Raw genomic sequence first — 17,018 nt, forward strand, 5'->3', positions numbered from 1 at the left:
AAGCCGTGTAGAGCAAATATGAGCAACCTACGTCATGCTATCGGGTAGAGTCTTCATTTCATATTTTTTAGCTGTACATAGATTTCGGACGGAATGAAGTTCGAAAATACAAGTAATTAAACATTTAAAATTGGTCACAATAATAATATATACAAAATAAATTTAATAAGTTTGAACATAATATATTATTATTTCTGGTCATATATGCTCCATGCTAATTTAAGAATCCAGCCCTTGTTTCCTCCTCTTTGCATGTGCGGCCTTGAAGACTCAGTCAACACTAAAGGGTTGCTAGCCTCTAGATGTTGTACCCTTCTGTTTCCAAGACGCCTTTAACATTTTCACTCGATCCTCCAATGATGAAGTCGATGCACTTAGCTTGGACAAGCTATGTTGCTCTGCTAGAGCCAGCGTCGATGCCAGTGCGCCAACGTTGATGCCGAGAAAGAGGAAGACGCGCAAATGGATGTTTTTCACGCGGTTTGAGTCGAGTGGGACTTTGCCCTAGTTCGATCACGGCTAATTGAGTTGGGCAAGATGGGTTAGGCTTAATGCTAATGTGGGGTTATGAGGATTTAGTTTGTAATTAAACAAATTTTAAATTTAAACTGTGTTGGATTTACTTAAACAAAAAATCCATTAAAAATCAACTCCAAATTACTCATGCATGATCTATTTACATCAAGTGAACCAATTTAATTTAGAATATGGAGTGAGATGTTAAGTCAAGTACGACATTTTTTTTTGAAAGATTTTCCCCCAAAAAAATTAACATAGCATGATTGCGGCATGTTACTACTAGCACGCTGGTTCTAAGCTGACAAGTAGCTTTACAGCACACAATCCATTGGACAACAAGTTGAAGCACCTACACAGTTTCAAAGAAAAGGTTGAAGCGGAACGCTAGCTAATAATACATTACCAAAGAATAATATTACATCAATATTTTGGCCCTACTAACACACATGCAGGTTAACATCGCATTATCTCTGCAGTCTGCACCCCAAACACACCAGCGAAACGCTTGCTAAGCATACAGTGAAGAAAGAAGAAGCTGAATATGTCGCGTCCTCATCAGGCCGTGCACCTAAAAAGTGGCTCCTGATTCTCAGCCTTGGTTAAATCAAAGTTCGTGGATATACCTGCACTCCCAGTCACAAAAGAGCCTTCGACAACGCATGCACTTAGTATGTATGTAAACATCTACCGGTTAGACTTTCGTATAGCGTTGGATCAATTAAGCCAAGGGTGTTTCAAGCACTGCGCAGCAGATGGCCTGTTCTCCGGAGTGAAATCTAGCATCGGCCGAAGAAAGTCAGAGAACCCTTTGGCGTCAGGTTCAGTGAAATTATACCTTTCTACAAGTACGCGATCCAGGGGCCAGAACTTCAGTCTTCTGATCCTCTTTAAATCTCCATGCCGATCAAAGTAATCCTTGGAACGAGTTCCTGAGGTAGCAATCTGAAAGACAGCAAAACAAAATAAGAGGGGAATTCAGATAGCTGGCTAAAGGGAGAACGAGAGAGACTGTTGTAACCTTCCGAGGCATCTTCCCAAGAGTCTCCATCATCAGAGCCAAGTGGTCCTGCAAAATAGGTAACAAACAGACCGATCAGTTGATTAAATGACGATAACAAACAGACAACAGTAGGCTTGATAATCAGGAGTCAACATCCAGAGTTGATTGATTTAGGAGCACAATTGACATAGATTCTCACATAGACATGACATCAAATTTGCATGAATAAAACAAACTGGTAACAGATCAGAAAAGTTGTACATGCAACTAATTATTTTTTCAATCCACTGGTACTTCAACTTTTGCAAGGTATTACATCCGGCAACCAGAATCATATAGCTTGATATTGTTTTTCCAGAAAGTAAAGGTCAGTACAAAGAGATCAGCTAACAAGTTCAGCCCCTTTTCTGTAACCTTCAGTAGAATTGACAAAATGCAGCTAGCAGCTTCTGCTTACAATTGCTATATACAAAATGATTCTAACACAGTTCTTCAATTGGAATCTACATGCTGTAGTGTCGGTTATTTTGCAAGATCATGATAGAAAAGAACCCAGAAGCATACTATCACAATAAAAATCTGTTTGCATAGCAGCATCTCATACTGCACTTTGCACATCAAAGTTGGTAAGTTCATTTAAATACTGCCAGAGTGGACCGATTAGTTCTTATTTCATTTCCATAAAGATTTCAGTAGCTAGGTTGGCAGTTGTCAGGTTGGGTACATCTTTTACAGGATTGAATATGTTGTTTTAAATTCTGAAGTGCCCCACTATCTGATACATATATTTGTTGCAGTGCAATTTTTTATATGCCTGCATAATTTCAAGGGAGTGTTTGAAAGTTTAGTGGATGAACACACCAAATATTGTGCTGTTTCCAAATATAAGTGATGAAGAAAATTAGTGTATTTTGTTGCCATGAAATTTGGCAACATCAAGAATACCACAGTAATATTTTGAACATGTACGGCAACTGTTGATCCTAAGCAGTTAATAAGAAAAAATTATGCTACAAACAAACAGGAAATTGTTTTTACTGTACCTCATCTTCGCTGCATCCCTGGCAATTCTTGGGAGCAAACAACAAGTCACCGGTGGCAAGCTCAAAGGCTATGCAAGCAAACGACCACATGTCAGCAGAATACGAGTACCCAGAACCAATGATAACCTCGGGAGCTCTATACTGCCTTGTCTGTATTTCACCAGCGAGCTGCTGATCAGCCCAGCAGGCATTCCCAAAATCGACAATCTTACACTTCAAGCTGATCCCATCCAGGCACCTCTCTTTCTCTAGTTGTGCCCCAACCCCACCAATGGAAACCCGTCTCTGTGAAATCTTAGCCACTGCACGTCTTGCTCTCATCTTGAGCATCTTCTCACTGAAACTGATCACTGTGCCACCGTACTGGTTCCCCACAGGCCGATCAAGGATTGGTGTGAACCCAGAGCGCACTGGGTCCTTGGCCGGGTTAATTGTCGAGTCCAGAAGAACATTCTCTGGTTTCAAATCCGTGTGGATGATGCCGAGCTCGCTGTGTAGGTAGTCGAGGCCGACCAGGACTGACCGGCAGATTTCCTTCACTCTGCTCAGCCCAATGCCCTTATTCCGATTGTACCGTATCAGCCGGAGCAGGCTGTCACCGAGGAATTCGGTGACCAGGCAAACATGCCTCCCGTTGGGGCCAGCGTGCTTGAAATGGTCCAACAACCGCAGCACGCACTTGGAATTCGTCGGGTCTCCTTTGGCTACAGCCGACAGCAACTCGATTTCGTGGAGAGCCGCGTGCGCGTAATCCCTCGCGCTCTTCTGGATCTTCAGGGCGACAAATCTCTGCAAAATTTGTAATCCCCGGCGGATCAACTACTATAATCTTTGGACATATCACATACTGTAATTGAACATGGGCATCAGTAATCGATGTGATGGAAAACTACAGTCACATAGAAGAGAGATAACGAAGTTGGTCACAAATAGGAATTGAACATGGGCATCAATAATCGATGTGATGGAAAACTACAATCTTTGGATCAAAGCACCATTGTTCCATTGAATACGCGTTCATATGTGCTCGCAAAATCTTGTCGCGAGCAGAAATTAAACACGATATATAAGCAATAAAACAGGGCCAAACAGATAAAGCTGCAGTGTTGTGGATTCACATAACAGGAACCTTCCAAACAACGACGCCCACCGAACCCTCCATAATCCCCAAAGGCACCGGACCAACCGAGCAAGTGCAGAAGGTTGCATAAAGAACACGCAAATGGTAAAAGAAATAATTTTCTATCAACCAAGAACGAGAGTGATGTAAAGGAAAGGAATTAGGGGCGTACGCTGTGGAGGGTGTCGTAGGCTAGCCAGACGGTGGAGAAGTTGCCCCAGCCGATCTTCCGCTGCGCGACGAACCTCCCCCCGGCGAAGCGATCCCCGGGGCGGGCGGCGTGGTACCCGCCCTTCCGGTACCCCTCCGTGCCCTCGTCCTCGTCCTCCCCCTCCGACCCCGACGAGTAGCTGTAGCCGCCGTTGCCGAACAGCGACGCCATCGACCGAGACGAGAGACGGACCCAATCACCGACCGGGCTGCTGCTGTCTCCTCCACCTCCGGCGGATTCGAATTCGTGCGGGCAGAAGACAGGCTGGGCCTCCTCCGCTTTATAAACGTGGGGGGTGCCTAGCAATTTGCACGCGCTGGTGCCTGCCTGGTGGTCGGGCAGGGCCGGAGAACGGGAGAAGTGACCGTTCCGCCACCACCGGGAAAGGAAAGGCCCCTGCTTAATTGTGAATTAGGGCGCTTTTAATATTAAATCACGGTGCTAATTACTTTCTCCGCCTTTCCCGTGCGTGGATGTGGATCGCGTTTGACTTGCTATCTCGCTGAAGGATGGGGCCGGATCGACGTGGGGGCAACATGTCAGTCGACGGCGGGTCGTCTTGGGCGCCGTATCTGCGTGAGTTGATGGGCTGTGGTTTTGGGCTTGCTGGTTGGATGGTGATGGGCCGGTGGCGCTGGGAGCAGTTGACGACACGGCATTTGTTGCCGCCCGCCCGGTCAATGGTGCGGAGGCCGGCACGTGTGCGCGTGACAGTGCACGCGCTCCGTGACCTGGGCCTTGTGGTGTGGATATTCGTGGTGGTAGTGGTAGCTTTAAAAACTTGTACATGGAACAGGCAGACGGCACATGTAATTTCGGCGAGAAACGTAGCTATCCGTGTAAAAAAATGTAAAGGCGCCACTTGTACGTTGTGGCCTTTGTTTAGTTCACCCTAAAAACTAAAAAGTTCTTAAAATTCTCTGTCACATCGAATCTTACAGCACATACGTGAAATATTAAATATAGACGAAAACAAAAACTAATTACACAATTTGTCTATAAATCACGAGACTAACCTTTTGATCCTAGTTAGTCTATGATTCGACAATATTTATTACAAACAAATGAAAGTGCTACAATAGCGAAATCAAAAAAAATCGCATCTAAACAAGACCTATGTCAAGAAACAGCTCACACATCTATAAAGGGGTTGTGGTCACACAGTCGGGATTTAGCCATGCAGCGCGCGTCCATATCATACGCAAATAGTATAGGAAAGTTTCATCTCTATGAAAGTAGCATATATCCTTGAGCTTATCAGTCGAATTTATCGGTCATTCAATAGTGATTTATTTTCACAATAAATCAGTTAATATTACTTTCTGTCATGACTTATCAGCTAAACTCTCGCCATCTCTCTCTATTTATTAATATGGTAATTTTAATGAAACTTCATTAAAACTGACCTAAGTAGTGACGTACAGGGCTCGTGGGTTTGGGTGTTTGGGATTTGAAATGTGCACTCCACGTCATATTGTTTGCTGAAAACCTTGGCTCCCAGTTCGAATGTGCAAGTACATCCACAAGTGTGAAGGGTTGTTTCGTGCGGTGCACTGTATCGTACCGTGGCCTGAGCAGTTGCAGGTAGGGCGGGCGGCGAGCATGGCAAGTCCGGGCTGTGCTGCCCGACCACACGCAACGACGCAGGCTGGGGGACAAAGGCCCAGCCCATTTCCACGTAGGCCTTTGATTCCCATGTTAAATTTTAGGGATGTGCTGGCACCGAACGTCCGATGGGACATTGATCCATCGGACAGTGCTATGGACGCCACGCATCCGCACGTGACCCCGCTGGTTCTCCGCACGAAATTGTGCCCCTGCCTGTTCCCTGCGCGAAATCGTGTCCCCGCCTGTTCCTCACGTGAAATCATGCCCCGGCGCGCGAAAAAAAGAAGAAGAAAAATAAAGATCGGAATCGACCATGCTCGCCCTAGCACTGAGAACGCCAGGGACGCACCCCTAACCCCCATGCGCACCGATCCGTCCTGCCTCAAACCTTCACCAACCCCAGCACCACGACCAGCTCGCCCCCATAGCCCGCCCACCAGCTACAACAACAGAAAAAAAGCTATTGCAACATCGAGAGAACATCTAATGAAACAAACTAAAAAAACTACTGCAACAAACAAAACAAACTATTACAACAATAAAAGAACATCTAAAGCAACAAACAATACGAACTGCAACATAACAAAAGTCTACTGCAACAATAAGAAACATCCACCGCAAACATTAGGAACAAATTGTTGCAACAACCCAAAAAAGTTGTTCCAACGTCTCAAGCACTACTACTGCAACATCGGGGAAATCAGCAGCAACAACGAAGAGAAGCTATTACCACATCTCAAGCACTACTACTGCAATATCGAAAAAACACCTCTTACAATAACCAAAAAAATACCATTGCAACATTGCAAATCATCAGTTGCAACACTCAAACAGAACTATTCCAACAACGATGAGATCTAACCCCGAGGGCTCACCGGAACCCTAACCACCACTGCATCCATCAGATCCAGACCAGAGGAGGTGTAGGAGGAGGACGAGGAGAAGATAGAGGAGACCTCGGTCTAGAGGGAGGAGGAGGATAAGAAGAAGGAGGAGGAAATCTAGACAAGGACTCCACCTACCTCGCAGGGTGCCACCGACATCCATGGAGGTCGCGGAACACTACGAGGGAGAGAGAGTAGGGGGAGGGAGACGTGTGGCTCGCCGAAAACCATCTCCATCGCCCCTCGACTCTGACTCTAATGGTATGGAGGTCGCGGGCGCGCGAACGACAGGAGGAAGGGTGGAAGGGAGAGAGGGGAAGCTCACTGGTATCGCAGCGTGGAGCATGTAGAGGGAGGGAAGGCGCAGGCATGAGCAAGGAGTGGAGGAGCGGGAGGAGGAAGAACAGAAGAGCAGCGAGTAGAAAGGATAAGCCGTGCGGGTGGATAATATCGAGCGACGATCCAGTCATGTATTGACGCGCGTCCGAACACATAGGACGCCCGTCCACCAGCATTACCGTAAATTTTAACTAGCTAAACTTTAGTTACTTTAGAGCATCTTCAAGAGTCTTTCTAAATCTTACTTTCTAAATTATTATCTAGAGAGTTATTTGCATAAAAATCACTTTTTATGTTTTTGCACTCTCCAACAGTTTTGCTAAATCTCATGCGCACTCCAGAGAGTCATTTTCGTCTTCTATATTTGGCTAGCGAAAAATCCAAAATAGACAATGGCTATATTTGGATGACTATTTAGAGAAGTTATTGGATGGTAGTTTTTTATCAAAATTGCTATTCGTAGCATTTAGGAACAATATAGAGAGTCTCTTGGAGATGCTCTTAGTAGCTAAAGTTCCAAACACATTGACTAAAAGGAGCTAAAATAGTTTAGTTCCATTAGTCAACCAAGAGTAGCTAAAATAATTTTAGCTAGCTAAAATTTAGCAAGAGGAACCAAACAGTACCTATTATCTTACCTACCATAAAAATTTACCCCTACGGTGACAAAAGTCTGCCATTGAGGTTGTGGCTTGCCTTTCTTCCACCTCGCCAGCCAAGCCTTGTTTAGTTCACAAGAGATGAAAAGTTTTTGACACTAGTATTTTTGTTTTTATTTAGTAATTATTATTTAACTATAGATTAATTAGTTTTAAATTGGTCTTACAAATTACAGGTAACTATATAATTAGTTATTTTTTTTTATTTATATTTAATATTATATATATTTGGTATAAAATTTGATGCGACGATATTTTTAAGTCTTTACGTTTTGGTTGACAAGGCCCTAGTCAACACACTGACATATGGCAGGAGGTGATGCTCCGTAATTTCGCGCACGACCAGTTAAACAAGCGAGATGGACGAATGTTTTTTTTTATTGGAATTCGTATTGCATTACTCAACCACGTCGGCTAAATCGCCTGACACCAAATCTCTGATACAAAGAGGCACTCCGGCCAACACCAAAGGTGCAGAGTCACTTCTACTTCTCCCTAAAGAAGCAAGCTCATGCGCTACTTTATTACAATCGCGTGCGCTAACAGAAGTTTGAGTTTATGGACGATGCCGCCCACCATCGCCAACCTGAAATCGTCCCCTTGCATTGCCCAGACCACATGTTGGGCGTCAGTTTCCAGGATGAAGTGGCTCGCTCCCAATGACATAGCGGCTTTTGCTCCTTCCAGACACGCCATAAGCTCAGTATGTAATGGGTTGCCCGCATACATAATTCTTCCCAGACACGAATGTTGGCCTGGTACACGCACGAAACCTTGGATTACAAAATGTTACAACTCGCGTGGCAGCGGAGCAGTTCCCATCACCGCCGAATCACCACCCCCGGCCACAATGCCCAGTCGCAGGCTCTCGCTTCCACATCCCCCGCTTCCCCGCGGCCGCGGGCCACCACCGTCAGCCTTGCCTCCGAGCTGCCCACGCACGCCGCACGTCTCCAACCGCTCCTCCTCGCGCGTCATCATCGCCACCGTGAGACGCCGGCCTTTCCGTGTGCGCTGCGCCATTCCGCCAACCCGCACCATTCCCACTTCAACTCGTCTTTAAACTACGCCCCCAACCCAATGGCGCCCGCCCAGTCAACTTCACTGACGCCTGCTGCTGCTTCCTCTTCCTCCTCCCCGAGCCCCACCGAGCCATGGAGCGGCACCGCCAAGGATCGTGGCGCCAACAAGAAGGTAAAGTAGCCTGTTCATCGCACGAACCATCCTCTCGCCGGTCGATGCAAAAGGTCGGAATGACGTCTGCACGCCCTCACGGTGCTCGACGGATTGCTCACGGAGGCTCTGAATTCTTTGATCTTCGACTTGCAGACGGTCTCGACGGGCACGAGGAGGAGGACGGGGAGCTGTCGGCGTTCGTCTGCCCGATCACCATGCAGTTGATGCGGGACCCGGTGGTGATCGAGACCGGCCACGCCTTCGAGCGGGAGGCCATCGCCCGGTGGTTCTCTGAGTGCCGCGACCTCGGCAGGGGCCCGTGCTGCCCGATCACGATGCTGGAGGTGCACAGGGCGGACCTGAGGCCGGTGCTGGCGCTGCGGGCCGCCGTAGAGGAGTGGACCGACAGGCAGCAGAGGGATGAGCTCCGCAGGGCCTGCCAGTGGCTCACCAAGGACGCCACGGAGAAAGAGGCGGTGCGGGCGTTAGGATGCGTTGTGCGAGGGTGGAGCGGAGGGAGGGTGGGCAGGCGCACGGTGCGTGACGAGGGGATGATACCCATGGTTGGTGGCATGCTGAGGAGCGGCAGCTCCATGGTGCGTCTCAAAGCGCTGGAAACTATTCAAGAATTTGCCAGAGAAACTGATCAAGACAGGGTAGGTGAAAGGAGACACAACGAAATCGAGTGTGTTTATAATTACGTCGTGTACAATAATAGTGTTGACAACATGTCTTCATCCTTTGCAGGAAGCTGTGTCGGAAGGGGACACCATTCGCACGATCATCAAGTTCATCGATTGTGAGGATTGTCAGGAGAGGGAATTGGCAGTCTCTGCATTGTGCGACCTTTCCAAGTCTGAGCTAGTATGTGGGAAAATAAGTGAATTGAATGGAGCCGTACTTATACTGGGCAAGGTGTCTGGAAGCAAAGATGACAATCCAACAATAGCTGAGAAGGCAGAAAAGACACTTGAGAATTTGGACAGGTGTGAGAAAAATGCCGTGCAGATGGCTGAAAATGGCAGGCTGGAACCTCTACTTAACCTGCTTATTGAAGGTGCCATCTCCTTCCCTATCAGTATTACTTGATCAATGCGATACTAGCTTAATAAGTTATTCATATATGAATATGATGGTAGGAGTAATAGTAACTTATAAGCTTCCCACATCTTTTAGCATTGGTGAACTTGATAGTTTACAATGTTCACTATGGAAGTGCTTTACTGGTTTCTCACGCTATGATATATTTTCTACAAATTGATCAGGTTCTCCAGAAAAGCAGCTGCTTATGGCATCATCCCTAGAAAAGATTGTTTTGTCTAATGACTTGAAGATCTTAGTTGCCCGAAGGGTGGGTTCCTTATTTGGTGGTATTGTTGAAAAGGGAAACTTGGAAGCAAAAGAAGTTGCTTTTAAGGTGTTAGAGCATATATCCGCCAATGCAGAGAGTGCCAAGGTTCTTATAGAGGAAAATGTCCTTCTCCCTCTTTTCCGAGTTCTCTCTATCAATCGCACGAGTCTCCTTCCACCAAAGTTGCAAGAGGCTGCAGCTGCAGTTCTAGCTAACCTGGTTGCATCTGGTGTTGACTTTGGGACAGTACCCCTTGATGGAGACCGTACTCTGGTGTCTGAAGACATTGTTCACAGCCTACTTCTTTTGATCAGTAATACCTCACCTCCAATACAGTGCAAGCTTCTTGAATTCTTTGACACCCTGAGCAGTTCCACAGGGACGGTACTATCAATTGTCTCAGCTATAAAATCTTCTGGTGCTGTCACCAACTTGGTGCAATTTGTTGAGAGTGATCATCAGGAAAGCCGCACTGCATCCATAAAGCTGATATACAAAATTTCATTCCACCTGGACCATGAGATTGCTCAAGTCTTCCGTGCAAGTCCAACACTACTTGGCTGCTTAGTTAAAGTTGCATTTCTAAACGATGGAAACACAGATGAGCAAGATGCTGCACTTCAGATTCTGGCAAACCTTCCAAAAAGGGACAAGCACCTCACCAGAGAGCTAATGGAGCAAGGGGCTTTCAAGATAGTCGTTAGTAAGGTTTTCAGCATCTACCGGAGGGATGCTGGAAGTGACATCTATGATAATGCACTGCTTGAGGGCCTTGCAAAAGTCTTGGCAAGGATAACATACGTCTTGCGGGACGAACCCCGATGTGTTTCCCTGGCTCGTGAGTACAACCTTGCTGCCTTGTTCACCAGCTTGCTTCGGCTGAATGGGCTTGACGAGGTACAGGTGGTCTCTGCAAAGGCATTAATGAATCTCTCGTTAGAATCTAAGTACTTGACTAGTGTAGATGTTTGGAGAATTTTCTGGAGTCACCCTCTATCTCTTGAGTCTGAGTACATATACATATACATATATGGGCCTCTTGGGCCAAATCCAATAACTTACAAATCATATACAGCCCAACACTCCCCCTCAAGATGGGCGATAGATATCAATCATCCCCATCTTGTTACATGCTAACATACATTCATTAACTCCTAAACCTTTTGTTAAACAATCAGCTACTTGCTCACTTGAAGCTACATGACTCAGTTTAAGTGTTCCATCATCTAGCCGCTCCTTGATAAAGAAGCGATCAATCTCCACATGCTTAGTTCTATCATGTTGAACTGGGTTATTAGCAATGTTGATCGCTGCCTTGTTATCACACCAGAGCTTTAGATAAACTCCCCCTAGTTTCAACTCAGATAATAAATTCTTTAACCATAACATCTCACTTAAACACACGGACATGGCTCTATATTCTGCCTCCGCAGTTGAGCGAGACACTACTGGTTGTTTTTTGCTCCTCCATGATACTAAATTTCCTCCAACAAATGCACAATAGCCAGATGTTGACCTTCTATCATCCAAACAGCTTGCCCAATCCGCATCACAGTAACCTTCAATATTTAGGTGATCATTTCTCTTGAACCATAGTCCTTTTCCAGGATTACTCTTCAGATATCGCAAGATTCTGCAGACTGCATCCATATGCCCACTCCTAGGATCATGCATGTATCGACTCACCACACTTACGGCATATGTTATATCAGGCCTTGTATGACATAAATAAATCAAACGTCCTACAAGTCTTTGATATTTCTCTTTATCCACCGGATCTCCAGACTGAGCACATAATTTGTGGTTCTGCTCGATAGGTGTAGAAGCTGTGCGACATCCAAGCATACCTGTCTCATTTAGCAAATCCAATACATACTTCCGTTGTGAAAGAACAATCCCTTTAGGAGATCTTGCTATTTCGATACCCAAAAAATATCTAAGTTGTCCAAGATCCTTGACTTCAAACTCTTTGCTTAGATTCTTTTTCAGCCGAGCTATTTCTAAAGTGTCATCTCCAGTAATAATTATATCATCCACATAGACTGCAAGAATAGTTACTCGATTATTACAGTGATGATAAAATACAGTGTGGTCCCCATTGCATTGCCTGTATCCCATCTTACACATCGCCCGCCTAAAGCGATCAAACCATGCCCTTGGCGATTGCTTTAGACCATACAAAGATTTCTTTAGTTTCAATGCCTTTCCCTTAGTTTGAGCGGTATCAAATCCAGGTGGAATTTCCATATAAACTTCTTCCTGAAGATCTCCATGCAAGAATGCATTCTTAACATCCAACTGATATAGTGGCCATTCAAAGTTAGCAGCACAGGAGATCAATGTTCTAACAGTGCTCATCTTTGCAACAGGGGCAAATGTCTCATCATAATCAATGCCATATGTTTGACTATATCCTTTTGCTACCAATCTTGCTTTGTATCTCTCTATCTTACCATTGGGATTTTGCTTTACTGTATATACCCATTTGCAACTAACCACCTTCTTTCCCACCGGAAAAGGTACAAGATCCCAAGTTTTGTTCTTTTCAAGTGCTGCTAGCTCCTCTAGCATGGCTTCCTTCCACTTAGGATCTCGCTTTGCCTCTTTCCAGTCTCTTGGAATTGCCACAGATTGCAATGATGCTACAAAAGCTTTGTAGGTAGAAGATAGGGATTCATATGAGACATAATTAGCTATATCATTCTTGTCCTCAATGCCATCTTCAAAGCCATATCTCTCTGGAGGTTTTCCTGCTGTACTTCTCATTCCTTTTCTTGTAGCAATAGGGAGATCGATAGAAGAGTTGATATTTTCACTTGAAGGTGCTGATGGATTATCAACCTCATTATCAATTGGAAGTTGTTCTTGCTGCACCAACTGTGGTTGCTCCACCTGGGTACCATCTTCATCATTAACAGGTGAAGGTTGTACAGAAGGATTTCTCCTCCTTCTCGTGTACACCTGCAGATTTCTTTCCGTGTGTGATGTTCTCTCCTTCTCCACATTTGTTGCTTCACTTACAACCACTGGACATGGGATTAGACCAGTAATCACTTTACTCCTCCTCGATTCCTCAACATCCTTAGTCACTAATGGTCCATTCTCCTCATCACCAACCTCACACGTATTAGAAGAATCAAGATCAAGAAAAAGATCACTCAAATCTGTTTTCTCCCCATAGAAAGGAATAGTTTCCCTAAAAGTAACATCCATACTCACAAATGTACGATGTTCTGATGGGCTCCAACATTTGTACCCCTTTTGCCCAGATGAGTAGCCAATAAAAATGCACTTAACAGCTTGAGGATCTAATTTCCCAACAGATGGTCTATGATCCCTAACAAAGCATGTGCATCCAAACACCTTTGGTGGAACAATAAACTCATTTTTTCCAAAAATCATTTCACATGGAGTTTTCATACCAAGCACTCTCGATGGCATACGATTAATAAGATGAGTAGCGGTCATAACTGCCTCACTCCAAAAGAACTTAGGCACGTTCATAGTATACATGAGTGAACGAGCCACCTCCAAGAGATGTCTATTCTTCCTTTCTGCCACTCCATTTTGTGCAGGTGTATCAGGACAAGAGGTTTGATGTAATATTCCCTCAGTAGATAGATAACTTCTAAATTCATTGTTCACATACTCTGACCCATTATCAGTTCTAATAATATGAACATGAGCATTGAATTGGTTTCTTATGCATGCACAAAAGTCCTTAAAGCAGTTAAGCACCTCACTTTTATGTTTCATGAGATATAACCATGTCATTCGAGAGTAACAATCAATGAAGGTCACAAAATATTTCATTCCACTCAGAGAAACAACTGGAGAAGTCCACACATCAGAGTGAATTAATATAAAAGGTGACACACTTCGCAATCCCCTACTCACATATGAAGTTCTTGTGTGTTTCCCAAACTCACATGCATCACATAGTAACTTACTTTTGTCTACCTTACACATTTGTTCAGGAAATATCCTACTCATAATATCAAAAGATATATGTCCCAACCGACAATGCAAAAGCATTACCTTAGCCTCATCTTCATTTGCAATGGCTGATAAAGCAAGACATATCGCTTTATTTGTCTTCCTTCTGTCAAGATACCATAGCCCATTATGACGAACCCCAGTCCCAAGACGCTTTCCAGTCTTCCTTTCCTGAATTAAACAATTTTCACGATCAAGGAAAACTTGACAGTCCATCTGATCAACCAACGAGCTTATTGAAACCAAATTAACTGGAAATGATGGAACATATAATACTGATGACAATGTTATAGATGGAGTGCATTGCACTGTACCAACACCTCTAATTGGTCGAGATGTTCCATCAGCAGTCTGGATTGTGTCTTTATGAGAGTATGAATATGGCGTATATGATGTAAACTCACTTGACATGCCTGTGACATGTCTGGATGCACCAGAATCTAATATCCAACTTGAATTAGAATTTTCTATGGACAATAAAGCTTGTTTTTTCATACCTGCGTCACAATGGATAAAATTGGCAACATTATCTGTTGAAGTTGACACTACTCCCTGATCATCTGATTTTGAGTTGTTCTTATTTTCCTTCAGCTTTCTCAACTCTTCTAATTCTGTAGCTGAAATTGTGACTAAGTCTGAAGCACCTTCCTCAGACATAGCAAAATTGGCTCTAAGGCCTCTTCTTCCACCATGACCTCTACCTCCTCTCGGTGCACCCCTATCATTGCCTCTTCCTCTTCCGCGATAAGTCTTTTGTGGTTGACTGCAGTCCCGACTCAGATGACCCTTATCACCACAATTATAGCATATTCTAGTCTCTTGAGATCTTGTTACAACATATGCTGGACGGGATGGGGCTGGAACATTTCCTTTCATTACCTTTAGCCTAGTTTCCTCTTGTGCCATAGCAGCAATAGCTTCTTCTATACTAGGCAGGCTGGATTGATGAAACAGAGAGGCACGCCTTCCCTCAAATTCTGAATTGAGGCCTCTCAAGAATTGGAGAACTCGTTTTTTCTCAACCCATTTCTTCACCCACGCCACACAATCAGGGTGTGGCAACTCAATTGGATCATAGTGGTCCAAATCAGCCCATAACCGCTTTAGCTCTGCAACATACTCCATCAGAGATAGCTCCCCCTGTTTCAGATGATAGAGCCTATCATCTGTATCAACAAACAACATCACATTCCCTACACCAGAGTATGTCTTCGATAGTGATTCCCAAATACCATATGCAGTCATAATTGTATCTACTGATCCAGCAATAGGTGGCACCATTGAGCTCAACAACCAGGCAACTATCAAAGAGTTAGTAGCATCCCAGGCTTTCCATTCATCACTTGATTTATCCTTGGGTTCAGTTACCTTTCCATTAACGAAACTTTCAAGTTTCTTTGCCTTTAACAACAATAATGCCCTCCTGGACCAAGCTAAATAATTCTTTACGCCTTCCAGTTTGATATCATTCGGTGTGAGTTCCAATTTCTGAACTGCATCTGTATATAATGGCACACCCACTTTGCTCGAAGATGGAGCCTCATTCTTCTTCTCAGTAAGCAAATCGACTAGCTTGCCCAATATCTGCTCAATCCCCTGATTATCTCCCATTTCTGCTGAAATCTACAGCCTGCCGTAGATACTTCCACAAATACTGTTGTGTACCAACTAGTAGTCTAAACAACCCAAATAACCAGCACCTCTTAGCTCCCTTTCACTAACACGTACAAGCCTCCAGCAGCAAGCAGCACCAAATCCTCCCTATTTTGCAGCTTCTGATTGTAGATCAGCTCCTCACCTTTTCCTTGACGTCTGCAGTTCCCGTCAGAGGTCCTGCCAGCCTTTGTGCTGCCACTGCGTTGCAGGCCAGCAACACACGATGTTGACCTGCTTCTACCTGCCACCACAAGCTCCTCTGATGCGGCTTCAGGAGCTCTATTCTCCAATCCACGCACCACCACAAGCTCCTAAGTTGCTTCCTCTGCACACCCAGCCACAAATCCTCTCCTACGAACTGGGTGCCTCCGTTGTCCTTTCCGCTGCAGCTAGATGCCTCCAGAGCGAACCTCTCCTCCTGCAGCTCTCGAGATGGCCTCACCACCGGCAGCTGCCACAGGTCGCCGCCGCCATCGCCACAGTCGGCTCTGACACCATGTAGATGTTTGGAGAATTTTCTGGAGTCACCCTCTATCTCTTGAGTCTGAGTACATATACATATACATATATGGGCCTCTTGGGCCAAATCCAATAACTTACAAATCATATACAGCCCAACAACTAGTACGCCGAAATTTGATGACAGTGAACAGAGGTCTAAACTTGCACTGTTTGGGAAGAAACCACCAAATATTCAATTTTGCCGTGTTCACTCTGGAGTCTGTTCGATTAGGGAGAACTTCTGTATCCTAGAAGGGAAAGCTGTGGAACGACTGATTCATTGTTTGAATCATTCAAACAAGAAGGTTGTCGAAGCTGCTCTGGCTGCTCTTTGCACCCTACTTGAAGATGGAGTGGAGACTGCGGAAGGCATTTCGGTGCTCCGTAGGTCTAATGGAGTTGCACCTATATTTGCCATCTTGAAGGAAAATCCGACAGGCAGCCTTCAGCACAGGGTGACATGGGCTGTGGAGAGGATTCTGCGGGCAGAGGATATCGCCCAAGCTGCTTCAACCGATCACAGTCTGGGATCTGCACTTGTTCATGCTTTTCAACATGGAGATTCCAGAACACGGCGTATTGCAGAGGCAGCATTGAAGCATGTCCGAAAGCTACCCACCTTTTCCATAATCATTGATAAGAGTCCCTCGATACGAGGTTCGTCCTTGGGAAGCATGGAGCGCTTTATCAAGTTTGATCGCTAGGTTGTTATGAAACGTAAAAGATTTACATGGCCTGTTTATGCCTTGTGGCCAACATATCCCAAGGTCTAGTTTGGATGTTGCCGTATTCATCTTAATTTAAATTCCACTCTAATCCACCCTAGCATATGTGGATTGGTGTAAATCCAATTACATCCAAACAAGACCGCAATATATGTTTAACAGCAGGAACACAGTTTATTCTGGGGTGGGGGCGGTAGACAAGAGTCATAAGCTGTCACTGAATCTACTAT

General features: G+C 44.9%; 3 protein-coding genes across 3 annotated transcripts; 1 reads left to right on the forward strand and 2 right to left on the reverse strand.

The window, feature by feature from the left end:
- LOC8077229 (SRSF protein kinase 1) lies at window positions 830–4,257 on the reverse strand. The gene is made up of 4 exons (XM_002462755.2): window positions 3,855–4,257; window positions 2,563–3,351; window positions 1,538–1,585; window positions 830–1,461 (listed from the first exon to the last, which is right to left on the reverse strand). Exons 1-4 carry the CDS (start codon window positions 4,062–4,064, stop codon window positions 1,234–1,236), a joined length of 1,275 nt encoding a protein of 424 aa, XP_002462800.1. The 5' UTR covers window positions 4,065–4,257; the 3' UTR covers window positions 830–1,233.
- On the forward strand, window positions 8,208–16,952 carry LOC8077230 (U-box domain-containing protein 44). The gene is made up of 5 exons (XM_021452741.1): window positions 8,208–8,577; window positions 8,713–9,215; window positions 9,307–9,616; window positions 9,825–10,857; window positions 16,176–16,952. Exons 1-5 carry the CDS (start codon window positions 8,538–8,540, stop codon window positions 16,765–16,767), a joined length of 2,478 nt encoding a protein of 825 aa, XP_021308416.1. The 5' UTR covers window positions 8,208–8,537; the 3' UTR covers window positions 16,768–16,952.
- On the reverse strand, window positions 12,432–16,172 carry LOC110432402. Its single transcript, XM_021452740.1, has 2 exons — window positions 14,404–16,172; window positions 12,432–14,077 (listed from the first exon to the last, which is right to left on the reverse strand). Exons 1-2 carry the CDS (start codon window positions 15,515–15,517, stop codon window positions 14,034–14,036), a joined length of 1,158 nt encoding a protein of 385 aa, XP_021308415.1. The 5' UTR covers window positions 15,518–16,172; the 3' UTR covers window positions 12,432–14,033.

The sequence above is a fragment of the Sorghum bicolor genome, chromosome 2 (assembly GCF_000003195.3).
Source record: "Sorghum bicolor cultivar BTx623 chromosome 2, Sorghum_bicolor_NCBIv3, whole genome shotgun sequence".
NCBI classification, from domain to species: domain Eukaryota; kingdom Viridiplantae; phylum Streptophyta; class Magnoliopsida; order Poales; family Poaceae; genus Sorghum; species Sorghum bicolor.